This window comes from Fringilla coelebs (genome assembly GCF_963513975.1).
Source record: "Fringilla coelebs genome assembly, chromosome: 16".
NCBI lineage: Eukaryota > Metazoa > Chordata > Aves > Passeriformes > Fringillidae > Fringilla > Fringilla coelebs.
The window spans coordinates 845,212-871,826 of NC_140042.1; the positions used below are offsets into that span (position 1 = coordinate 845,212).

General features: G+C 60.0%; 1 protein-coding gene across 1 annotated transcript in view; it reads right to left on the reverse strand.

Moving 5' to 3' along the window:
- PRKCB (protein kinase C beta) overlaps window positions 1-22,287 on the reverse strand; it is a gene marked incomplete at its 5' end in the record, with an annotated part of 83,314 nt that extends 61,027 nt beyond the window's left edge. The window contains 2 exons of the mRNA XM_084216727.1: window positions 21,850-21,881; window positions 22,115-22,287. Of these exons, the coding sequence (XP_084072853.1) occupies window positions 21,850-21,881; window positions 22,115-22,287 (205 nt within the window). The remainder of the gene's footprint in view (window positions 1-21,849; window positions 21,882-22,114) is intronic.
- Between the last annotated feature and the right edge of the window lie 4,328 nt (window positions 22,288-26,615).

Consider the following 26,615-nt stretch of genomic DNA (forward strand, 5'->3'; position numbering starts at 1 on the left):
GAGGAGAGCTGCAGCCCCAGGTGCTGGAGCTGCCCTGTCCCCTCTGCTGGAGCTGCTCTGGCCCTGTCCCCTCTGCAGGAGCTGCAGGGACAGGGACCCCAGGGCTCCCGGGCTTTGCCTTGGCTCAGGAGCAGCTCTTTTCAGGGTGCCCAGCTCGCTCTGGGCTCTCACCCCGCCCTGCAAGCCCTGCTGTGCCAGGATCCCTCCCAGAGCATCCCCCCAGCACTCAGGCTGCAGCTGGGGAGAGCAGCAGGCTCCCCCCACACCCAGAAATGCCCAGAGGGGTCAGGGGGTGACCAGGCAGGGCTGGGGTGCTGCCCCAGCCCTTTCCTCTCTGGGGTGAGTGTTTGCAGACCCACAGCCCCTCCTCCCTGCCAGCCCTGGCTCCTGGGGCACAAGGGCAATGTTCACATCTCCCTCCAGAGCAGCTCTTTGCTATGAAGCTCTAGCTCAACACAAACCTTTTTGCTGCTCTTTTCAGCGCTGCAGTTTCCCAGAGGAGCCGGGCTGAGTGCTGGGGAACTCAGGGGGCTGGGGAAGGGCTGGAGCTCCATCCCCACCTGAGCAAGCCACTGCTAGGGGGGTTCAGAAAACAGGAAAGGGTTTCCAGAAGCAAGAGAGGGTGAGCAAGCTGCCAGGAGCAGACACAACTTCTGGTGGTGCTGCTGTGATTGTGCAGTGCCCGTTCAAGAGGGCCAAGTTCACCAAGATGAGTTTCGGCTGGGCTAACGTGACTGCAGAACAATTCCTCTGGAGCTGCTTGCTCCACGTCCGGGGTTTGGCCTACATAAGATGCCATCACTCCTCCAGCAGGCTGCTGACGTCCCCTCAGCGAGGAAGGAACATTCTGGATGGTGTTTGTTAGAAAAACCAAATGTAAGGAAACACCGAGAGCGCTGAGCATCTCCTCCATCCTGCCAATTACAGGCTGGTTCAGGCCTCCCCTTCTGTACCTGCCCCTGGTGCACCTGACAAAGACTGCAGCCTCTGCACTGGCAATCTTATAGAAAAATATCCCAAATATAAATTGATGCAATATTAGGAGGCAAAATACTCTCTATGGCAACCTGAAAGGTCTTAATTATCCCCGCAGGTGGCAGAAGGAGCAGCCCCACACACAGGGAGCTGGCAAAGCGGGCTTTGAGTGGGTATTGAGGGGAAAATCTCATTCAACCCCGGGAGAGTTCAGGCAGCTCCTCCAGCAGGGAAAGATCCTTGAACTCCCTGCACCACCCCAAAAACTATTGTGTTTGTGACTTCAGATCCATCTGAGTGCCTTAACTAGCAGGGAGAGGGAATCAAATGAGGTTTCCAACTCCAGAACGCCCGTTCCCGTGGCAACAGCAGCCCTGTGCTGGCTGGGAAGGCCGTGGGATGGGGATGGGATGGCAGAGCCTGCCCCAGCCCCAGCCTGGGGCACGTGGGGTGCACAGAAATCACCAAATCACAGAATGCTGGGCTTGGGAGAGACCTCAGAGCCCACCCAGTGCCACCCCTGCCATGGCAGGGACACCTCCCACTGCCCCAGGCTGCTCCAGCCCTGTCCAGCCTGGCCTGGGACACTCCAGGGATCCAGGGACAGCCACAGCTGCTCTGGGCACCTCACAGGGAAGGATTCCTTCCCAGTACCCAACCTAAGCCTCCCCTCTCAGTCTGAAGCTGCTCCCCCTCGCTCCATCCCTGTCTCCCACATGAAGCACATCCTGGGAATCCCAGTGCCCAAGCCAGCTGGTTTGTAAGGATGTGCTCTGATGGCTCAGAACAGAAGGGCCAGTGGCAGCTGCAGGGAGGAGAAGGTGTTTAACCACCACTGAAACAGAAATTGCCTCCAGGGAAAAAGCCTCCAGGTGGGCACACTCGAATTGGGAGTTACTGCTGTAGGAACATTTCCTTTGGAAATTATCAACTCTCCAGTGAATTCCTGACCAGCTGGTAAGACAGTGCTTAGACATCATTATTTCTACAAATACAACAACCAGAAAAAAAAACCAAAAAAACCCAACAATCAATGTTCAGCAGAATCAGCCTGAAGTCAACTTCCAAGAGAAATTTGCTGAGTAATTCTGGAGCAGAAAAAGCTCCTTTTCAGTTCTTCTCTAGGAGGGTGGTGAGGTCCTGGCACAGGTGCCCAGAGCAGCTGTGGCTGCCCCTGGATCCCTGGAGTGTCCCAGGCCAGGCTGGACAGGGCTTGGGGCACCCTGGGACAGTGGGAGGTGTCCCTGCCATGGCAGGGGTGGCACTGGGTGGGCTCTGAGGTCCCTTCCAACCCAACCCATCCCATGAGCTGGCAGCTTTCCTCCCCCCAGCACTCCTGCTCCTTGCAAACACTTTCCACACAATTTCATGGATGGAATTTCATTCTTTCCTTGAGAAAGATCCAAAGTTCTTGTCATTGGGCACATGTGACTGCAGAGGGACAGGAACACAGCTCAGCTGAGCTCTGCCAGGCACCTAGGGCGAGCACCACCTCAGCATGCACCTCCAGCTGGCACAGGGCACTGAGAGCCGCCCGTGAGGAGCAGGGCTAGCGCATCCCAGGCTCCCAGGGAGGAGGAGGAGAGGAGCAGCACAATGCCCAGCTCCAGGCAGGTCAGTGCTGCTGCCTGGGGAGGCACTGACCCGCCCTGCAGGGACAGCACAGCAGTTTGGCACAGCCTGCAGAGCAGCTCTGGGCCAGCCCTGCCTCACCCGGCCTGCCTGGGCTCACACACTGCAGGAACCCCTGCACCCCCAGCTCCCCAAAATCCAGGCACACGCCCCAAAGCCCGGCCTCGGGCTGCTGCTAAACACAATCCCAGACCACGCTGAGCACATCAGGGGAGCTCCTCCTGCACTCCCCCACGCTTTCCATCAGAAAAAACCTCCTACAAATTTTATTATCAGCTTCTAGTAACAAGTCTGGAGCAAGGAATTCTCGAGGCAAAGGCTGGGGATGGAGCCCTGCTCCCACAGCTTCCTGCAGGCCCAGGGGAGCCGTCCCAGGAGCTCTCGCCCCCGCTGGGGAGCCTTCAGCGCAGCCCTGGCATCCTCCAGCACATCCACAGGCAGGTGGATCATTCTCACGTCAAGGGGAAGATGGACCGAGTCAAAACAGAGGAGGATTCCTTTGAAAGGGCCTCTGCAGGGACGGTGCAGCGCTGGGATGACAGAACCAGGCGGCGTCCCCGGGGACCCAGCTCAAGACAGCTCCCTGCTCACTCGAGCACACAGGTGGGAGAGCAATTAGGAGAAGAGCAAGGAGCTGCTCCCCCTCCCAGCCTGCCCACTCACACCCCTGCACGGTGCTGCAGTGCTGGGGGACAGCCCCCCAAAACTGCCAGCATGGGCAGAGCCTGCAGCCAGCCCCCCAAAACTGCCAGCATGGGCAGAGCCTGCAGCCAGCCCCCCAAAACTGCCAGGGCAGATAGAGCCTGCAGCCAGCCCCCCAAAACTGCCAGCATGGGCAGGGTCTGCAGCCAGCCACCCAAAACTGCCAGGGCAGGCAGAGCCTGCAGCCAGCCCCCCAAAACTGCCAGCATGGGCAGAGCCTGCAGCCAGCCCCCCAAAACTGCCAGCATGGGCAGAGCCTGCAGCCAGCCCCCCAAAACTGCCAGCACAGGCAGAGCCTGCAGCCAGCCCCCCAAAACTGCCAGCATGGGCAGAGCCTGCAGCCAGCCCCCCAAAACTGCCAGCCCCCCAAAACTGCCAGCCCCCCAAACTGCCAGCACAGGCAGAGCCTGCAGCCAGCCCCCCAAAACTGCCAGCATGGGCAGAGCCTGCAGCCAGCCCCCCAAAACTGCCAGCCCCCCAAAACTGCCAGCCCCCCAAAACTGCCAGCACAGGCAGAGGCTGCAGCCAGCCCCCCAAAACTGCCAGCACGGGCAGGGTCTGCAGCCAGCCCCCCAAAACTGCCAGCATGGGCAGGGTCTTCAGCCAGCCCCCCAAAACTGCCAGCATGGGCAGGGTCTGCAGCAAGCCCCCCAAAACTGCCAGGGCATGCAGAGCCTGCAGCCAGCCCCCCAAAACTGCCAGCACAGGCAGAGGCTGCAGGCAGCCCCCCTTGGCAGGAGCTGGACCTTTGGGCACGGTAAGGTGACAGCCCAAGGCTGCTGAGGGTGCAGGGAGCAGTGTGTGCGTGACCCCAGAGCAGCCCCTGCTCCTGCCCCACACCTGCTGCAGCCAGGAGCAGCAGGACCCTGCCCTGCAGGACCCCGCCCAGCAGGACCCTCCCCAGCAGGACCCTCCCCAGCAGGACCCTGCCCAGCAGGAACTGGGGCTCAGGCCCCCCAGACACGAAACAAGACAAGTTGGGGCTGAGCAGTGAGAACCTGCCGGTGTCAGAAATAGCTCTGGGGAAGCGATACCGCCGACCACGCTCCGGGGCGCACACGGGGGCTGCCGGGGCGCAGCTCCTGGCACTGCCCTGCTGCTGCCCCTTCCTGCTCTCCCGGGGCCAGCACAGAGCCCCCCGAGCAGCAGCGCTGCAGGAGGGCCTGGAGGGAGCTGAGGGTGACGCTGCTGCAGTCCCCGGTGCTGCTGTGGGTGCAGCCTGACCTCAGACTTCCTCTGGCTGCCCCGAGCCAAGGCAGCGGCACAGCCTGCCCCACACCCAGGCGGTGCCCCCTCTCCTCTGGGCTGCTGTCCCTGTGCCCCCCGTGCCCCCACACGGGCCCTGTGAAGTTCCCAGAGGGCTGGCAGTGAGTCGGCGCAGCAAGGACAGCCTAAGAACCAAACTAATTAAAACACTCATCCAAGGCCACGTGCTGCCCAGAGCCAGGAGCCCAGGCAGAGGCAGGGGCACCATCCCAGGCCTGGCTCCCACCTCCTGCAGCAGATGGCTCAGGGAACGAGTCCTCCATCACACAGGAGTCGGGGGCCGTGCTCCCCACCAGGCACAGGGGGCTCGGAGGAGCTTTTCCTCAGCCTGGTGCCTGCAGAGGTCACGCTGCAGCTGGAGCCACAGCTGCCCACCAAGGGAGGCTGGACACGGTGGTGGCTGCAGGCAGCCCGTGACACCAGGGACAGAAAAGAGCTGGGACAGCCAGGCCATGCAGGAGGAGCAGGTCAGGCTCATCCTGTATTCATCCTTCCCCTCCTCTTTTCCAGGGGTCACAGTGGAATTTCATGACCAAGACTTAAACACCCCAAGGTCAAAGAGGGCTCTGAGCCCTCGCATTCCACAGATCCAAAAGCAATGCCTTAAGCAGGTCTGAGCAACTCCCAGGGGCTGGGCAGGACCTAAACCCTCCCCTGGCACTGCCTGCTGTCGCTGACGTTATGGAAATGCTGCCCCAAGAGATCCTGGGACATCCATTAGCAGGGTGACACCCCCAGGGACGGGCCGGGGGAGCTGCAAGAGGACAGGGGCTGGTGCCAGGGTTTGTGGGCATCCACGGGCACAGCTGGAACACGGCTTGGCCTTCCTCCAGCAGCAAATACAACAGGGAGAGCCCTCCCCGGGCACACAGAATCCCTGGGGCTGGAAAAGCCCTCTGAGCCCTCCTCAGACCCCAAACCCACTGCTCTGGAGCGTGGCAGAGCAGCAGCATTCTAACCACTGGCTTACACGGCTAACCAGCGCTTGGTTAAACCCTGTCTGCTGCTGAGAGCGTGTCCTGCATGCAGCTGAGACGGAAAATGAGCTTGAAACCAAATCCAGTGGGTGCAGTGGGCAGGGAGGGCGGCAGAGCCGGGCTGGGGCGGGTCCTGGGTGGGCAGCGATGCCCCCCGAGCGGCAGCCCCGCCGTGGTGGGGGAGAAGACAGACTTACAGCAGCTCTGGAGCGGATTCTGGCACTAAAGCACAGAGATGCTGAGTGCCTCACCCCTTGCCACCCTCCCCAGCAAGTGAGACAGAGCAGATGCGAGTCCCTCTCGTGGATTTCTGATTTAATATCCGCGTGTACCCAGAGCAGCCTCATGCTAACAAACCCTGACAGGAGATAAGTAACCATCCAGCCACGAGCCCTGCAAGAATCACACCAGACAATTAAACAGCCCTTCCCAAAATAGCCTACCTGACCTGCTACCACTCCTGACTATCAATCCAGCCCTCCCTGCAGAGAAGCTGCTACAGTTGAGTCAAACCTCAAAATACTCCCCCAAAATAGAGCCAAGCCAGTGCCGTGTCTGTAAGCGATCCTCCCCTTCCTCAATTTAGACTGCTCAGAAACCTTCACAGAGAGAAAAATCACTGGGTGTCAGGCAGAGCAGAGGCAGATGCTGATGGCAAACACGGCAGAGCGAGGGAAGGCTGCGAGCCCGGGGTGCAGCCAGCTGGGGTGGCACAGTGACAGGGGACACCACGCCGGCAGCTCCACCTGCTCGCGGGGAGCTCAGGGAAGAAATTCCAGTCTGCAGCTGCAAAGGTCCCTGGCTGGTGCTTGCCATGGTCTGCAGAGCAAGGGACAGCTGTGCAGCACAGACAGGCTGCCTGTGCAGGGGAGTGGGGCTCTGCCTGCACCCCGTGGGGCTTCCAGGACCCCCTCTGCCTGCCCCACATCCCCCGGGCCTTGCTGGTTGCCAGCCCCTTTCCAGAGCCCTGGCTCACACCAAGGAGCTGCACCAAGGAGCTGCTGAGCACCAGGAGGGAGGGCTCTGTGCCTGGGCTCTGCCGTGCCAGCTGCTGTGAGCCCACAGTGCCCAGGTTCACCCCAAAGCCTGCACACAGCCACACCGCCCCTGCCTTCCAGCCCAGGGGAACAGGAGAAGGCTGAGCCCGAGGAATGACACAGGGGTTGGCTGGAAAGGACCTGTAAGGACCTGTAAGACCATCCCATGCCACCCCCTGCCATGGGCAGGGACACCTTCCACTGCCCCAGGCTGCCCAGAGCTCCATCCAGCCTGGCCTTGGACCCTTCCAGAAGGAACCTCGCAGTGCCATGTGAAGGCAGCTCAGGCTCACAGCGGGCTGGCACAGCCTGCTGCCAGCAGCATTCCTGGGGGAAGGCAGGGCACCCCGTGACAGCAAGCTAAACCACGCAGGAGAAGTTTCTGTCAGGGGATGGTGGCACCGGGGAGGCTGGGTGTCACCTCCCCCAGACACACAGCTGAGTTACCCCAAGCCCTGGCACAGCAGGCTTCCCCACCTGCCACGTGGATGCAAATAAACGTTTAAAAATGCCCCTTCCTCACACATTGCACAAAGACCTGAAATGCACCCTTTGATTCTCCATCTAAGCCTCTTTCAGAGCTGTGTGATTTCCATTCCTCTGCCAGTGAGAGTCACTCACAGGAAGTTACTGCACGGTTTCCGCGTTACTTCAGCACAGCCCTGCATACCAAACCTGGCTCTTGCACAGAGCTCCACAGTGTGCCCCAGGAAGGCACCGAGGCCACCAGGACTGTCCTGCCAGGATGTGCCTCGTCCTGCCCAGCTCCCCAGGGTGTGGGGGGACACCAGAGCTGTTCCCACAGGACAGACAGCGGGGCAGCAGCACAGAGCCAGAGGCTGTGCAGAGAGGAGCAGCAGGGCCGTGGTCCTGCCCATCCTGCCCTCCAGAACAGCTCCAGGCACAGCAGGGCTCTGCCCCTCGGGAGGGCACACGGCAGGGCACAGCCCCTGGCAGCACCAAGGAGCTCCAGCTGGGCCACGCAGAGGCCGAAGGCTCTGCCACAACTCGCCATCACCGAGTACAAACGTGGATTTTTGGGGCTCATTCCACCAGATCCACCACTGCATCCTGTCCCCGCGGGCTGCCCTGCTCCCTCCTCCTGCAGCTCACCTTCTGCAGCAGCCCCTTCCCCACACTGCCACGGGGAGGGGGCTGCTCCCTCCCACCCAAGAGCAGCAAGCAGAGGTTTCTGTGCAGGACAGGACAAACAGCACAGGTCTGCTCGGTGCCCTGGGTACCAGCCATGCTCCTGCAGCAGCAGCAGTGCTCCCAGCCAGGGCAGCAGCACAGCTCCCGCTCCCAGGAGGGCACGCTGAGCCCCAAGGTGATGCTGAGCCCTCGCAATTACGCCGCTCGTTTCGGTGTAATGGCTTGGCAGGGCCTGGACAGCAAATAAAACCTGAGCAGGACAAGAGCTGAATGTGCAATAGGCCGATCAAAGGAGCAGCTGTCCTGACAGGCAGCCGCCTCCCACGGCCACTGCAGAGCAATTAGAGGAGCCCACCAGGCCCCGAGGAGCGGAGGAAGATGAGATACGAGCTCGTTATCAGACATCCCCCGGCCCAGCTCCTCACAGGGAGGAACATCAAAGCCAAAGGGCAGCAGGGTGGGGCTGGAACGTGAGCAGCAGCATCCACACAGCCCTGTGCCGCCAGAGCAGCAGCGATGCCAGGGCTCCAGCACTGCCCCCCGTGCCTGGCAGCCCTGCCTCACACCCAGCCACACCTGCCCCAGGTTCCGTGTCTGAAACGAAGCCCTCCACCCTGCCAGCTCAGTTTCAGCCCCGTGCTAACAGACGGGTGGCAGCAGCTCCCCAGAGCCTGTGGGATGCTCCCACAGCAGCAGATGATGGTCCTGAGCGTGCCCATCCCAGCCTGGTGGGGCCAAGGCAGCGGCACCTCCGGGGGGCTCCAGCCCACCCGCATCCCTGTTCCCTAAACCGTCGTTCCCAAAGCCCAAAGCTTCAGCACCCCGTGCGAGTCAGCAGGGAGCTGACAGCTATTATTTTAGGAGTCTCCATATGGACCCATTGCAGCATCTTGCTGCTCTAATTTAGGGCACAGGCTGCCAGGGAGGGGATGCTGCTTCCACCCCCGGGGGATGTTGGACTTGGAGCACCTTCCCGTCCCTAAAGGGGTTCCGGGGGGGAGGATTCCAGGGGGCTGCCCCGTCCCTGGGGGCATCCAAGGCCAGCCTGGGACAGTGGAAGGCGTCCCTGCCATGGCACTGGACGGGCTGGAAGGTCCATCCAAGCCAGCCAGCACCACCATCCAGCCGGTCCCACGGAGCTCCCCTGGGTGCCCCAGCCCAGGGCAAGGAGGGCAGCCCTGGCTGGGAGCCCTCTGCTTCCCCTTTTGGAGGGCACCAGATGGGCCACGTTATTCTGAACCCTCTCTAAGTGCTGACACAACACTGCTCCCTCACATGACTTTCCTCTTGCTTTTTAAAGAAGTTTTCTTGTTTCGCTCTGACACAGTGGAAGTGACTTTCCAGCCAGGCAGGAGTGATAAGGGAAGAACTTGCTGCAGGGCCACCCGATCCAGGAGTGAGATAAGTGACCAGGCCCCACAGCAAGGAAGGGGCCCCCTGTGCTGGGGCATGCAGGGCAGCCCCTCCACCCACAGCAGGAAAGGTTTGCTGCCTGCAGACCCCAGAGAGCAGGAAAGATCCAGCAAAGGGCAAGGTGACCCAACTATGGGGTTGGCTGCATATGGGGAGTGATGGAGAAGGCTGCAAACCCCAGCAGGGGTGGCACAGATGGTGGGGGATACCACGAAGCCACAGAGTCCTGGCTGGAGGGAGGGTTGGCCGCTGTGAGGACCATCACACAGGATGGGGCTGCTGCCAACCCCAAGCAGCCACAGCAGGAAAGGCAGAGCAAACCAGAGCATGTGGAGGGCAGCCTCCCCCTGCCCCTGGTGGGGTGTGCAGCCACAGGGTGACACCCCACAGCAGGTACCCACTGGAGCCAGCATTCCCCTGCAAGAATCCAGCCTTATAATTTCTGCAATTAAAAAGGGAGTTCTTCAGCTGCGAGTTAAAATAGAAGTTTTTGTCACAAATTACCGGCTTTCACTCCCCTCATACCTGAGCTTAAACTGAAACTGAAATGGAAATTTACAGGAGAATGAGAAAGTGAGTCAGCCTGCCCTTCCCAACAGGCATTTATTTCCATCCTCTCGGACTCAGTTAATAGTAACAGCAGAGGAATTAAGTTTATTCCAAATTTACAGAGCCCAGAAGAGGGGAGGTGGTTTTGGAGGGAACTCCACAGCAGCAGGGACCATGGGATCTGCTGCTGGGGCTCCTGTCCCGGTCCCAGCAGGCAGCACAGGCTACAGGGACCCTTCCTGCTCTGCAGGGCCTGGCCCCAGGGCAGGATGTGCTGTGGTATGTCACCCACGTTATCCCACTTTTCCCACCCACACCACCCTGGGGAAAAGGCTAAAATGACCTAAAAGATAAACCAGCCTCTTGCCTCCTAACCTGCTGGGCCAAACTGCAGCCAGGTGACAGCAGAGGGACTGCACCTTGCAAAGCCTGGCACAGAGGCCAGGACAGCTGGGAATTCCCAGCTCTCAGCTGGGAGAGGAACAGCAACATTCCCAGGAAACCAGAGATGAGAGCACAGCCACGCTCCCACCACGAGGAGCAGGAGCCAGGCAGGGCCAGGAGCTGCTCTGAGGAGAGACAGCCCAGGGAGCAGGGGCCAGGACAGCCCTGCCATGGCTCAGCACCAGGACACGGTCCCTCCTGCCCAACACAAACCCTGGTGACACAGCAGCACCCCAAACACCCAGCCTGTGACACTCTGGGCAGCACTCAGGCAGAGCCTGGAGCAGGAGCCAGCCTGAGGGCGTGGGGTTTGCTCTCATTTTGCACTTGAGCGAGCTGACAACACAGGAGAAACAAAAAAAAATGTCCAAAACACATTTCAAAGTGTTCAAAACACATTTCAAAGCACCTTGTCCTCCAGCAGCAGAGCTGAGGTTCAGGAGATGCACGGCAAAGCTTCCTACCCTACTACACATCTCTAGGGGATTCAGGTCAGCAGAGGGGCTGCTGGCAGAGCAGAAAAATCCCTTTAGGTACATAATAAGGTAGAATTGAATTCTGCTCCAAGGTGGAGAGACAAAAGCCATTTGTCATGCAGCATTCGCTGACAGGACATGTCCACAGCCCAGCCCTGCCTCCCTCCCCGCAGAGCTGAGTGCTGCAAACAAAGGAATTCACACCCCAGCTCTTGGGGACCAACATCCACCCAGCTGCAGAGAGGGAAGGGATCTGAGCTAGAGTTTGAAGTTATTTTAGAAGAATTCTCGAGGAGGGTTGAGCACCCGACCGAAATGCAAATCACCATCATGGCTTCCTGAGCAAATGAGCTATTGCTGCATTTTTTCCAGTCCGGCAGCATCTTGCTCTGAAGATCTAATAGCAGCCCTACTGAGCAGCAGCTAATTAAAGCCTTTCCTCCTGCCAAAACCCCAGATTCAGTCTCTAAATGACCCAGTAAGTGAGACTTGTTCCACCTCAGAAGCCCTGGGAGACACCGGGTCGGCAGCTCTGCCCTTGTCCCCGCCGTGGCTGTGCCCTGTGCCAAGGCAGAGCCACCAGGGGCTGATCCCTGCTCTCAGGGGATGGTTCAGAGGGAACCCACCCAGTGACACACCCACAACCCTCCTTGCCACGAGGCTCTGAGGCTCCTCTCCATCAACACAAGCGAGCAAGGCAAATTTGGAGATCAATGGACTGAGCTACTGGAGATGGTCCTCAGACACACGGTCACACAGAAGAGAATTAGCCCAGTTTTAGAGCCATTCCTGGGGCAGAAATCTGCCCTGACAGGCCAGGACGGGACACAGGTCCTGCTCAGCCTTTCTGCCCCTTGCACACAGGGATGGCCCTCTCGGTAGCTCCATCATGCTCAGAAACCCCCTGGCAATTACAGATGTTGCATGAAAGGGCACTCGGCTCCAATCAGACCCCCAAAAAGCAAATTATTCCATCCAACTCTCCAGAAACCAAGGGAACGTGGAGACACTGATCCCTGCCCCAGCAGGGCTGGGTGCCCAAGGAGCCCAAACAAAACCTGGGGCAGAGCACACCAGCAAAGCCTCTCCCAGAGCCCATCTCCATCAGCAGACCCAGCAAAGGCACCTCCACAGCAAAGGCGGTACCGAGGCACGGGAATTATAAACAACTATTGGGGCGTCATTTCCAGCTGTGCAGAAATCTTCTGGGGGGGCATTACCTATCCTGAGTGATAACAGAGGGGCTCCAGAGCTGTCCCTGCCAGCATGGCACAGCACAGCCTGGCACAGCACAGCCTGGCACAGCTCCTGCACGACAGGGACCGTGCATCTGCCCCAGGCACCACTTCTGTCCCTTAGGCTGCCCTCCCACCTTGGCTGCTCTCAGTTAAGGCCAGGGTCTGGAGCACAGCCCGGGATTTCTCCTAAGCCAAGCTCAAGAAAAGCTTTGAAGAGCAGTGAATGCCAAGGAAGGGCAGAACCAAAGCCTGGTTCTCAGGAACAGCCCCTGGAGCCCTGCCAGGCTCCATCATCCCCCTGTCCCATGCCAGGCTCCATCATCCCTGTCCCCTGCCAGCTCCATCCCTGTGGCACAGGCTCCATCCCTGTCCCCTGCCAGCTCCATCCCTGTGGCACAGGCTCCATCCCTGTCCCCTGCCAGCTCCATCCCTGTGGCACAGGCTCCATCCCTGTCCCCTGCCAGCCCCATCCCCGTGGCACAGGCTCCATCCCTGTCCCCTGCCAGCCCCATCCCCGTGGCACAGGCTCCATCCCTGTCCCCTGCCAGCTCCATCCCCGTGGCACAGGCTCCATCCCTGTCCCCTGCCAGCCCCATCCCCGTGGCACAGGCTCCATCCCTGTCCCCTGCCAGCTCCATCCCCGTGGCACAGGCTCCATCCCTGTTCCCTGCCAGCCCCATCCCCGTGGCACAGGCTCCATCCGTGCCCGCAGGCAGGGCTGCTCCCCGGGAGCTGCTCCCGCTCTGAATCAGCCTCTCCCCAGCAGCGCTGCGCTGGGAGGGCTCCGGAGCCGGAGACACAGTAAATAATGACTTTGCACTGCGTCAGGAGCTAATCCACTCAGTGATGCAAATGAAATTCATGGGCCACTTCCCCCTCACTCCGGCTCCTCAGTGATATTATAAAACAATCCTGACTTCATCGCGATGTCACCGCGGCTGCAGGAAGCCTTCAGGGGAGCCAGGACGACTTTCACTCCTCTTCACCACCTCACTTTCTCATTCTTCTGCTATAATTGGAAATCATGAAAATGCATTTGTTCATGTGCTCCGAGTGTCAGCTATTCAATGTGCTTGTGCTCTCCGTGCAGACCAGCAGAATAAAGGTATTTAACCGTTCCCCCCAAAGGTGAAGCTATTCCTGTTGCATCCTTTCACATGGCAACAAAAGATAGGGAGGAATCCACCAGCAGGATCAGCTGGAACACGCTGGCAGCACAGCACGAGGAAGAGGAAGAACAGCTGAAGGCTGAGATTTAGACATCTGAATCTTTTTTAGCTTCCCTGCTGCTGACTAAATATCAAATGTAGGAAGACGAGAGCAGAACCACAAGAGACTGGAGATTTTAAACATAGAATCAGAGAATCCTGGAATGGTTTGGGTTGGAAGGGACCTTAAAGCTCATCTCCTTCCACCCCCCTGCCAGGGCAGGGACACCTCCCACTGTCCCAGGCTGCTCCAAGCCCCAACATCCACCCTGGCCTTGGGCACTGCCAGGGATCCAGGGGCAGCCACAGCTGCTCTGGGCACCCTGTGCCAGGGCCTGCCCACCCTCACAGGGAACAATTCCCAATTCCCAACATCCCATCCATCCCTGCCCTCAGCGTGGGAGCCATTCCCTGTGACCTGTCCCTCCATCCCTTGTCCCCAGTCCCTCTCCAGCTCTCCTGGAGCCCCTTCAGGCCCTGCCAGGGCTCTGAGCTCTCCCTGGAGCCTCCTCCCCTCCAGGTGAGCACCCCCAGCCTGGCTCCAGCCCTGGAGCAGCTCTGGACTCCTCTGGACTGGCTCCAGCAGCCCCATGTCCCCAAGCACAACCCCTGAGTGACAGCACAGGCAGAGCCACAGCTCACAGCTCCTGCTGCAGACCTCCCTGCACAGACACCAGCTATCCCCCATTTTCCCAACCACACCCCAAAAATACGCAACTCATCTCCTGCTTAGTGCTGGAAAGCTTCCCTTGTTCCAAAGACTGAGCTTCCCACCCAAAGAGGGAAGCTCACAGACTGGCTCCTCGGAGAAACCCAGATTTAAGTAGATGCAAAAAAGCCAGTTTTCAGGGAGCTGTGCCATAACAAGCCTCAAGTTTGCAAATCCAGTAACTTCCATGTACTGGAGCTTATTAATATTGGATTTTTTGGCAGGCGCTGCCTTGTCCAGCTCGGATTAGCAGCAAGTATATTCTGCTTGTCAGATTTAAACAAGATGTATAAATCTGGCACAAAAGCAAGACCAAATATGGAAGCAAATTATTTAAATTGACAAGATGTAGCTCACAAGCTTTAAGCACTGGCAGTCAGTGCCCACCAGCTGGGGCAGGGAGGCTCCTGCTCTGGGCCACAGGAGTTCAGTTCTCCACCCAGGGGCACACGAGGTTACCCACCCCAAACGCTCACTGATCCCAGCACCAGGCTGCACTGGGATTTATTCTGTTTTCCCACACGATGGGAAGAGCAGGAGGGGATAAACAGCGGAGGGAGTCAGCCCAAAATCCCTCAAAAGCAAACAGCTTGAGCAGAGGCACAGGAGGGGACACGCAGCCCTGTCCCCGTGCGGGACACGTGGCTGCAGAGGCCACCCCGTGCTGTGGCAGGGACATGGCCAGGGAATGGCCAGTGGCCAGCAGGGCCCAGCAGCTGCCAGGGAGGAGCAGCAGAGCAGAGCAGAGCCCCATCTGCCCCGCCGTGCTGCGGGAGCAGAGCTGTCACCTCTCATGAAAGGCGCTGCCCGTCACAGGGGACGGCCTCAGCTGTCAGAAGCCACGGCCAGGGCTCCAGGAGGGGCCCTGGGAGGGCTCAGCCAGCTCCCACCCGTGAGCAGGAGTCATCCTCAGCAGGGGAAAAGCCAGGGCTGCTGGCAGGTGATGAGTTACAGGCTTCAGGTGCCTCTCACAGAGAGAACATTGCCATTTGTTTCGTTTTTCCAGTCCAAACCAGGATCAATCCCTCAGAGCCTGCAGCAAAGTGGTCCCTGGAGCCCGGGGAAGCACAGCAAAGCCACACAAGCCACCTGCACACAGGAGGAGCCCTTTGGCCAGAGCCACCCCTTTGGCACCCTCTGCAAAGGGGAGGAGACCCCTCTGGGGTGCTGAGGAGAGACCCCACAGCCTCTCCACGTGGTGCCCTGGGGATCCCCAGCTCTGGGAGGAGGCAGCCTGTCCCTGCAGGGCTCTGGGGGCTGCCAGCAGGAGCAGGCTGTGGTTTGGAGCTGTGCCTTCCCTTCCCAGGAACAGCTACAGCCAGCACTGCCGCTTCTGGGAATTGCTTCTGCTTAACACAGAATTCAGCGGCTACCAACCACCACCAGAGCCTTCTTCCTGTCCCCCCCATCCCCTCTGTGGCTCTTGTGGAAAAACTGAGTGCCTGGTGCTGGCTCCTGCAGGGCAGGGCCAGTCTGTGCCCTTCTCTGGGGGGCAGCAGCCCCTGACACCCGCCCTGATGGGGCTGGAGAGCCCCAGAGAGATTCACACCCTCTTCCATCGGTCAGGGCAAAACTCAGGCAGTTACTGTGTACCCATCCCTGACGTTCTTGGCACCTTTTTGCCTCCTGGGACTCCTGGCCATGGCACAGAGCCCACCAACACCAGCCTAGACCAGCAGTGGGTGGGTGGGTGGATGGATGGATGGATGGATGGGCAGGCTCAGAGCTGGGGAACAGCAGCCCAGGGCTGTCCTTTCCCTGCAGAAAGGCAAGCCCAGGGGACAGCCCCTGTCTCTGCCCCCCTGAGCTCCAGATGGCCCAGCCCCACGTCTCTGTTCAGGTACCAGTATGAGGGCACTGTGCCACCCCAGGGAGCCCCTGCAGGGCCCCACTCCAAGGAGCACAGCGCCCGTGCTTTCTGCTAAATCCCAAAGTACGGGACCGAGTCATTCCAGGGAATGGAAAAGTCCTTGGCCAGGCTTCATCTCCTCCAGCCTCACCTGGGAGGTCTGGAGGGGCTCTGAGCTCCCTGTGCCCTCTGTCCCCTCCCTCACCCATCACCCATGTCTGGGGGGCAGCATACAGGGCAAGCCCAGAGCACGGGGCTGCCGACCCAGGGCTGCAGGCAGGACCCCCCCACCAGGACTCCTGTTTTTGTGCTGTTGCCTTTTCCAAAGAGCTCCTTTTTGACAGCCTGCAGCCTCCAAGGGCTCAGGAACACGCTGCCAAGCACCTGGGGCTACTCTTCCCCTACAGGGAGCTCCTTACTCACCCTTGCTGAGTGGCTCTGATGTATGGGCTGGCAGAGCAGTGACTCACGAAGCCACGCTGGTGGGATTAACCTCACCAGCACTCTGCACCACGCTCTGTGCTGCCACTGGGGCCCGAGCTGGACCACAGGCACTCACAGGCCACCAGCCCAGCGTGGGTCTGGCAGCTGTGTCCCTGTGCAGCCGATCCTCTCAGGGCTGGCTGCTGCAGGGAAAGCCCCAAACGCTTCACCTGGGCACGATCCCACGCCAGGCACCACTGCAAGCATCCCCTCTGTCAGCACACACCTGCAGGCCAGGGGAAAGCACCTCCACCTTGCCCTTCTGAGCACACCCTTGTAACAGGGCGATCCAGGCACTCCTGCCCTGGCTGGATCGCAGGCACAGCCCGGAGGTGATTCCATTCCCCAGGCACTGTCACCGTGCCAATGGATCCAACGGGGCTCACACGGCGCTGAGGGACCTCTCTGGTGCTCTCAGGTCTTCGCCTGGGGAGCTGCAGGAGGAGGAGGAGGAGGAGCTGTGCTGGCTGGAAGGAGGAAGGGCAGCAGCCCACAGCGAGGGCTTGCACAACTCGCCTCCCTCCAGCTCCTACAGAAAGCCCAGCAGATAACAGAACCCACGCCAAGTTCTGAGAGCAGGTTCAGCCCCTGCTCCTCAGCAGACACCAAAGCCTCAAGGTCTTGCTGTGTTTCCCAGTGCCCACCCACAGCTCGCTGCCAGGGAAGGGTGCCCCGCACACCTGCCGGGGATCTGTGGGATCGCACACGTGGGAGCGAGCGGGCGTGCAGAAATGCCTGCACTGTTGGCTGAGAAGTCTCCTTAGAGACAGCCCAGGCATGAAATCCCCCAGGAAGTCTCAATGGCTGGAGAAGAACCATGGCAGGGGCTCAGGACCGGGGTGCTTTAACCCCGGCAGGGGTGTCAGAGCCATCAGGCACCGTGCTGCACGCCCTCCTGCCACCCCGAGGCACCCCAGAGCCCAGCTCCAAACCCCACGGGCAGCATCCTACGGCTGGCACCTGCCAGCCACGGCAAGGAACCAGACCACCTCATTACCCGGCCCGAGATCGTTTTAGGATGACAGCTATCTCCGGAGATAAGAAAGAAAAATCCACCCTGCAGCTGCGGGGGGAGGGAAGGAGAAACCACTTCCACTGCGAGAGAGAGCCGAGTGAGCCCCTGTGTGCTCACGGGGACGGCGGTGGGACAGAGCTGTCCCTGCCCCCCAGCCCAGCCCCAAAACAGCTCCCGACAGAGCAGATCCCGGCAAAAACCCCTCCCTCCAAAACCCCTCCCCACAGCCCAGGTGCACAGCGCAGGGGAGGGCGGGACCAGCCAGGCCAGCCCAGGTGACAGCTCTAGGGCCAGCCTGGCAGGGACCCTGCTGGGGACACAGCTCCCACTCTGTCAGCTCTGTGTGCACCGGGCCGTGCAGCACCACAGCCCAGCCGCGGGGCCAGCCCCACTTCCCTTTTCTGCTGTGCCTGCTCTGCAGCACTGCCCTGCTGCCCCAGCCCCTCTGGGGACACCCTGCTGGCTGGGGACACCTTAGGGACAGACACCCCACTGGTTGGGGACACCCTGCCGGCCTGGGGACACACACCCTGCTGGCTGGGGACACCCTGCCAGCCTGGGGACGCCTTGGGGACAGACACCCCACTGGATGGGGCCACCCTGCTGGCCAGGGGACAGACACACACCCCGCTGGCCTGGGGGGACACCTTGGGGACACACACCCCCCTGGCCTGGGGACACGGCTCCAGCACGCCAAGCTGCGTTGCCACCACACAAAAACCCCCCCGAAATCACGTTTCCAATTTCTGCAGCATTATATAATTAGCATCATTTGTGTTGCAAAAGTAATTGCAGTAACATTTTTAATTAGTCTATTTGAACACTAACATTTCTCCAGTGTGCATAATATGTTGACACGAAATTACTGGGTTTGAGGCAACTCGGGATGATTGGAGTTTGTTTTGCTTTTGTTTCTAACTTGGTTAGTGCAGTCAATAGGAGCCGGCAGGCAGCCCGCAGGCGGCTCGGGCTGCAGGGGAGAGCGAAGTGTGATGGGTTTCACTTCCGTCTGGGGGGAGGAAGGGTGCCTGGTGAGGGCTCTGAACAAGAGAGAAATACTTGCTTGAGAGGAAAGGCCGGGTGATATTTTCCAGCTGCTCAGTTCTGCTCTCAGATGTTGACTCGTGCGAACGCAAAACAGAAGGAGAGCGCTGGCCTTGGAGCGCAGGGAGAGGGAAACCTGGAGGGAGGAATTCTGCACACTGCAAGCCTTGGAAGCAGATCTAATCTGAAGAGTCTCTTTGCTCACTGAGTCACAAGCGGGGACAAGAAGTAAACATTCTCCCCAGAAAAGTTACTGCATGACATCCAAGCACACATTACCAAATTACGCTTTTTTCCCCCTTTCTCTTCAGGAAGAATCAAGATTCTCCTTTCCAAGAGCTTTTCTACATGGTACACACGAAAGCGGCGACAGATGCAGGTTATTTTTTGCTCCCAAGTGTGAATCATGTTCCACTGCTCCTCACCTCTGCCCAGCCACAGCGACTCCAGGCTGAGCAAACCCAGCTCCGGGGGCCACGTCCCCCTCACAGGATCACATCCCTGACCCACACGAGGACCAGGAGCTGCCTGGACAGAGCAGAAACGGCCCCGAGGGTGCCAAGGCGGGGGAAACACCCGCAGGGAGGAGAAAGCTGCCAGTTCCCAGCAGCAGCACGTTCCCAGAAGGCGACCAGAACTTCACTGTCAGAAGCTTTCAAAGCAGTTCCCTTTTCTTTAGCATCCTACAGCACTTCCTACGTCGGGAGAGCCAAGGCTTGGCTTCCCCAGGCTGCAGACACCGAGGGGCTGCTCCCTCCCTCCCAAAGCATTCCTGGCGCTGGCACTGCCGGGATGAGCCCCAGCCTGGGAAGGGCAGAACACACACTCCTTTTCTCTGTTCCTGAGCAGCTCCTGCACCTTCCAGCTGCAGCAGGGCCAGAGAGCCCCTCTGTACCGCGGGCGGAGAGGCAGCCAGGGGGCACCGAGCCTCCCTCGGGAGGAGTTCATCTTCCTGGCAGCTCCAGGCACATCCTCAGCTTCCAACACCCACAAGATATTGATTTCTTTTTGTTCGCCCGCCAGAAGCAGCCCTGCTCCTGGAGGGGCGCGCACAGCCCTCCCTGCCCACACCCAGACACTCTCCGGCTCACCAGAGAGACGTTGGCCCAGGAAGTGTTCAGATGAGCACGAGGATAAGGAGGAGATTGTGTGCGAGGATAAGCAGCAGATTAGCGGGCAATTAAGTGGCATTTTGTGGTACCCATTAGTATTTCAAGCTACAAAGAGTCAGTTTCTGCTAACTTCCTGCCAAAAGTCACAAGTAATGAGCTAATTAACAATCTAATTATTGCAAATGCCCTAGAAAGAAATCAGGGCACAGGTGAAAACCTACTTAAAGCGGGCACAGCAGCAGCAACAGCTGAGAGCAGACAGGCGTGTGCCCCAGCTGCATTCCAGCCATCCCACAGCACGACGGGACGAGACACGCGGGGAAGTTGTTGAAGTTAAATTATAGCTGTGCTCGCTAAAGGGAGAGCAGACCCTCACCCCAGAGCCCCGTGGGGCTGAAGAACCCCTGCACAAAAGCCAGCCCCAGGATTTTCTGCCTCCGTGTCAATATTTGCCAAGCTCTACAGCAGCTGTGGCACAACCTGTGGGGCACAGACCCAAAGCTGGGGGTCCCCGCACAGTCCAGCACGAGCACGGCTCCCCTGGCACCGCTGGAGCGGGGCAGTGCCAGCCCTGGCACCCCCAGTTCTGCCTCCCAAGCCCCGGGGCAGCCGTGATTCCAGAGCAGATGGCAGTGGCAGAGACCTCAGGGTTGAATTCCCGAGCTGGAAATGCCCTGCAGGGACACACGGCGTGTCCTGCACCCCGAGCTGGAAATGCCCTGCAGGGACACACCCCGGGGCACTGCTGGGTGCCCTCGCCCCACAGCTGCCTCCCCCACGGGAGCACCTTCACCTGGGCACCTCAGCCCCTCCCAGCTGGGCTCTGGGGAAGCCCACCGAGCAGTGATCTTAGGAAGGCAGAGGCTGGGCTGGTGTGCAGAGCTGGAGCTGCAGGATTCCCTGCTGCACAGCCAACATCCCCTGTGGCACACACCCCTGGAACACCAGAGTGACCTGCCAAGGGGGTTCTTAAGGGAGAAGGGGATGTCACAGACGTGTCACGCACCCCTGGGGGTGGCACTGACACCCTGGCAGTGCTGCTGGTGCCACTGCAGCTCACAAGGGCTCCTGCCCCCCCCTCCTGCTCGACCGCTCCGAGCCCAGCTCCTCCGGCCCACCCGCTGCCCTCGCAGCCAGGGCAGCTTCAACACTGCCCAAAAACATCTGAGGGTGAACCTTGAAGCAAGAGCACAGTTACAGGTTTGGATAACAGCTCCTGACAGCTGGAAGAGACTTGGAAAGGCGCCAGTTACCCGACACTGGATGCTCAGGTAGATCTGAGCAGGCTCTGAAATAATGCAGGCAAACCCTGCCGGGCTGGTACGTGGTCCCCACCTCTCCACAACACACTCTGGATTTCACAGACATGGTGTTTGCACAAATACTCCTCACTGTAAGGAAAGTCAGGGAATTCACAGCCAGGAAAGCCTGGGAAGACCAAACCAGAGATCTGAGGCGCACAGAATTCCTCTCAGTAACGAGACTGAACTGCCCATGTGTGAAACCTCAGGTACCAGGGGAAGCTGTGACCTTGAGAAACAGCCCTAGGATACATTTTAGTCTCCATATCCACTCTCCTCTGCCTGCCAACACCTGTCCAGGCCTTCAGGCCGGGCGTTGGGAGGTGGCAGGGAGATGGCTTTGGTATTTTAAGGTTATATGCATGTGGCAAGTGTAAAGGATGAGGAGCAGCATCGTTTAAATTGGATTAGCCTCACACTGCTCGTACAGGCAGCTGCAGGGATGCTCCAGACCCAGCCCAGCTCCTCACACCCACTGTGCCACGCCAAAACCCCAAGGACAGCTGTGAAGAGGAGCCTTTCAGAGCTCTAAAGCACGTTTGTTTGCATGCCAAATACCTCAGCTTGGGAGTCAGCCACCCACCAGAATAAAACTCTGTCCCAAATATTCACAAAAGCAAAATTTCACTGCCAGCAGCTGTGAGCAGCAGCCCCGTTTGAACCCCACACAGGTGGGACCCACGGGCCAGGGTGAGCCCGAGCAGGAGCAGCCCCCAGCTGGGCTGGCTACAACAGCAACCTGATAACGCCTGGGTAATTCAGCCGAATTTCCCGGGGGGACATCCCAGATCCCTGAAGAGCCTCTCCAGAATCCCAGCATTATCAGAACAAAGAATTATGGTCATAGTAACCCGGCTACTGCAACATATTTGGTTATAAAGCCTCATTTTTTTTTTCCCCAGCAACACAAGTAAGCCATTCAAGTCCTCGCCGGCTGCGCAGTTCCAGCCGCGGAGCAGCCCTCGCCCAGCCCGTTCGCCACCCAACACATGTTTTGGTGTTAAGTACATTAAAAACAAACTCCCCTCGGCCTTTTTAGGGGGATTTAGCTGAAGTGCCGGGCGCTTATCTCTGCTAACGACACTCGACCGGCTTAAAGGCACCGACTAGTTGCTGGGTTGATTAAAAAATGACTAAGCTGCTCCGCGCTGCCGCGGGGATGCTCGGGCCGGTGCCGCGGGGACGCTGCCCGCAGGGGACGCGGGGCCGGACCCGGGGGCGGACGCGGAGCGCGGACCCCCTCAGCCCCCGGCAGCGCCACACTCACCTTGACACTGGAAGCCCTGCTTGCCGAAGCCCCTGCGGAGAGAGAGGCGGAGTGAGACACCGGCCCCGGCCCCGCGGCGCGGCCGCCCTGCCCGAGCCGCCGGCCGGAGGGGAGCGGGCACCGGGGGACGGGACGGGACGGGACGGGACGGGGGGAGCCGGGACGGGAGGAGAGGGGCCCGGAGCGTGGCGAGGGCGAGCCCGAGGAGGGTGTCCCGCCGAGCCGGTGTCCCGGAGCGGCTGCGGCGGTCCGGGGGAAGGCTCACCAGATGAAGTCCGTGCAGTGGCTGCAGAAGGTGGGCTGCTTGAAGAAGCGCGCCGTGAACTTGTGGTTCTTCACCTCGTGCACGTTCTTCTGCCGCAGGGCGCCCTTGCGGGCGAAGCGCACCGGGCCCTCCTCGCCCTCGGGGGCCGGCGCTGCCGCCGGCGGCTCGGCCATGCTGCGCGGGGGCTGCGGGCCCGGCCCGGCCCGCTCCGCTGCTCCGCCGGGGCTGCCGCTGCTCCGGCTGCGCTGCCGGGGCCGCGCTCGGGGCCGCTGCCCGCAGCTGGCGGGAGGCTCCGACACCGCCCGCCGGGCCACGCCCCCTCATTTACATGCGGTACCGCCCCGCCCTCATCTGCATCGCCGGCCGCGCCCCCGGCACCTCGCTGCACCGCGAGCCCCGCCCCCCGCGCGCCTTGGCACGGCCACGCCCCCCTCGATTTGCATGTTGGTTTGCATGGGGCCCGGCCCCGCCCTTCATTTGCATAGAGCGTCTGCATCCCGTGGGGATGCCCGGGGAGCACCGGGCACCGACAAGGATGGACACTGGGCATGGGCAGGGATGGACAGCGGGAATGGGCAGGGATGGACAGAGGGAACAGGCAGGGATGGACACTGGGCATGGGCAGGGATGGACACTGGGCATGGGCAGGGATGGACAGTGGGCATGGACAGGGATGGACAGCGGGAATGGGCAGGGATGGACACCAGGAATGGGCAGGGATGGACACTGGGCATGGGCAGGGATGGACAGAGGGAACGGGCAGGGATGGACACCAGGAATGGGGCAGGGATGGACAGCGGGAACGGGCAGGGATGGACAGTGGGAACGGGCAGGGATGGACACCAGGAATGGGCAGGGATGGACAGAGGGAACGGGCAGGGATGGACAGTGGGAACGGGCAGGGATGGACACCAGGAATGGGCAGGGATGGACAGCGGGAACGGGCAGGGATGGACAGTGGGAACGGGCAGGGATGGACAGTGGGAACGGGCAGGGATGGACACAGGGAATGGGCAGGGATGGACAGCGGGAATGGGCAGGGATGGACAGTGGGAATGGGCAGGGATGGATAGCAGGAACGGGCAGGGATGGACACAGGGAATGGGCAGGGATGGACAGCGGGAATGGGCAGAGATGGACACCAGGAATGGGCAGGGATGACCCCTCTGGCAGCCCACGTGAGGCAGGGCTCTTGGCAGGGTCACCAAGGCAGGGACATCATCCTGTCTCACTGCCTGAGCCAGTGGGTGGGGAAAGGAGCAGGACTCAGTGGGAATTAGATATGGATGTCTTCGTGCCAGCCATGGGGACGCCTGAACTGCTCCATGCCCTCTGCAGGACTGGCAGTGACACTGCTGGGTCCTCCTGAGCCCCAGACTTCCCACTGTTGAGGCCAGACTGGTTTTTTCTACCCTAATTTTCTGCAGAACATGAGTCAGGTCCAGAGGGGATCCAGGCAGGAGCTCAGGCACAGCAGCTGTGCCAGGCTGGGTGCTGGGCTCACACTGACACAGGGCTCACACAAACACAAGGCTCACACAGACACTGGGCACAAACCACCAGCTCAGTTGGCCTCTGGAAATGATGTTTTGAATTTGCAGTTGGAATAATGATCTTTTTTTACCAACCCACTGCAAGCATCTCAGCTGGCTGGCACAGAGGAGTTTTCCAACCACATCCGCCATTCATCTCTCTCACTCCCTGACAGCACCCACAGAAGTGGAAAATCAGATCCATCAGCCTCCTCCTCTGACATCCAGGTCTCCCTGGGCCGCCTGGTGCTGCACTGTCCTGCTCTGGGTGCTGAGGAGATCAGAATTCAAATTCAAAACACGAGACAATTCCAAGTGAAACGTAACCGTATTTCCATTAAAAAGTCTTTCTAAATTCTCATTTCTGGGACTGAATTCTGTATCTGCACCCACGTGATCCTTCCCCTTTTGAGGCCCAGGACCATCCCTGCTCCGCTGTGATCCAGCCCTCCATCCTACATGCTCTTTCTCTGAAGAAAGCCCCACTCACTCCATGGAATTAAACACCCAGGAGGCTTTCCTGAAATAGGCCCAGGGCTGTTATTATGCAGCTGCTTTAAAAGGTTTACTGCAGTAATAAAACAGGGCTGACCTGTCCTGCTGATGTCACCCTCCCAGGAACAGCAGGCTGGTTCCATCTCTCGGCACCGTCTGATTTTCCTGCTAAGAAGGAGAAACCAATGGCAGCCGTCCCTGCCGGTGCTGTGCCGTGCTGGGAGGGGACGAGGGAACGTCCCCGGGGTGTGGGGGCCACACGTGGGGCTTTCTGTGCGCAGCAGCCCTGGCCACACCGGGGGTCCCCCTGCCCCGGGAGCCCCGCTCACGGCGGGCTCAGCCAGGGAGCTGTGGGGCAGAAATAACTCCTCCTGCACGGGAAGGAACCCAGCAATAATGGGAATAATTACAGGGCGGTTTGGCTCCTTCCCTCTGCGCTGTTTGAGGGGAGAGGGGTGTTCCCCTCAGCGCTGCTGCACTGCACGTGGAGCCGCTCCAGCCTGGGTTCTGCTCATTTTAACTGTAAACCCAGGGCTCTGCCTGTTTCTGCCTTGTTGTTTTTTACTGTATGTTCCCATTTTCCAAGGACAGCCCCCATAACTGCTGCATGTGGAATGCAGAGAATATGGCTTTCATTTCCCCCTACGAGTGTTGATAATCATGATAATCATGCTCAAACTTTTGTCACTGCTGGGCCGTGGTACAAAAGTACAAAAGCCAGGTACAGTTCTTGCTCTCAGGGGATCGCTTTCTTCTTCCCTTAGTTTACGTAATTCTACTTAATTTTACTTTTTTCATTATTTAGTGCGCTCTGAGTCACGTCATATTAAAGGCAGGATCTTCATGGCCGTGCTAATTTTCACAAAAGCTGAGGACCCAGATCCCCCCAGCGCTCTGAGACCTGGGGATGAACATCCCAGCAGCTCCTTCCTCTGAGGAAGCTGTTATATTTATTAAAGCAAGGGCAGTCCCCCAGGTGTGCAGAGGGACTCACTCACACAAACAACCCTGAGCAGCCGCTCTCGGGGGAGCACCGTGGTGGAGCAGAGGGGAAACCAGCCCAGTTCGCTCCTGTTCCCATCAAAGTCTGCCATCTAACGCTGTTTTCCCCTCCACCAGCTCCTGCTGCAGAGAAGGCACCGAACCCCCCAGCGCTGTGGGAAGAGGTGTCTCACTGCCTGCCACGCAGGGATCTCCATGGAGCTGCCACAGCCGAGCTCGGCTGCCTCCCCGGCTGCCGGGGCAAGGAGGCAGCGGGAGCAGGGCAGCCTCCCCTGGAGCGTGATTCACATCCTCAGGAAGGGACCTCATCCTCCCCCTCCTCATCCTCCCCGCAGGCAGCCGAGGAGCTGCTCTGGGAAGGGGGAGCTCGAGCTGGGAAATGTGGGAGCCCGGCGTGAGCTGCGGGGTCGGGGCAGGAGCCGGGAACTCGAACCTCGCCAGGAAATCCCGCAGCCCCACCAGCGGGGCTCGGGGGCTCGGCTGACAGCGAGGGGTGGGCTGCGCTGGACAGCGCCCGCCGCAGCCGGCCCCAGAGCCCAGCAAAGGGACACAACCCCACAGCCCAGCAGAATTTCCCCATTTCCTGGGAAAGCTCTGCCCCACACGGGTGTGCGGGAGCCCCTGGGTGTGCGGGAGCCCCTGGGTGTGCGGGAGCCGCCGTCCCGATCCCGGATCCCGGAGCAGCCGCTCCTGCGGGAGCGCCCGGCGGGCACGGCAGCCTCCAGCCCGCGCTGATGTGGGGATGTTGCTGCCCGCACCGGCCTCCTCTGAAGAGTTCAAAAAAGCTGGAGAACAGATTCCTCTCTCTTTTTTAATCTCCTTCTCCTTCGGGACCCAGGTCTGCCACAGGAAACAGGTGGAGGAAAAGTCCAGCTGTAATTAAACATAGAGGTGCCTGAGCAGCGCTCGGCAGCTTCCACATCCGTTTGTCCTCTTGGCCTCACCCAGCAGGCCAGGAGGGATCCTGGAGTAGGGACAGGGACCCTGGAGAAGGGGCAGGGATCCTGGAACCGCGATCCTGGAACAGGGATCCAGGAGCAGGGACAGGCATCCTGGAACAGAGACAGGGATCTTCTTGGGCAGAAAATCCTGATCCCCGCAAACCCTGGAGGATCTTGTCACTGCTCACAGCAGCTGGCTCTTCAGCCCCCGCTCAGAGGCTGCTCGGGGGTCCCCGGGGGCAGCACAGCCGCGGTCAGACCCCACGGGACAAAGGGCCCGGGGGCAGAACCGCAGCTGGAGCCGCAGCTGGAGCCGCAGGCCGGGGCATCCCGGGGGGGCAGAGCTGGGGAGGGGAGGGGGCCTGCCCCGGGTTCCGTGGGGACACTGGGGACGGGCGGGGTGACAGGCACCCCCCGCAGCGGGCTGGCATCAGCTGCTCTGGTTTTTCCCTTTCTGCTTTCACAGTTTTCGCGTGTTCCACGTCCTCCGTGCAGCGAGGATGGAGCGGGGAGAGAGATGCTGCGTTCATG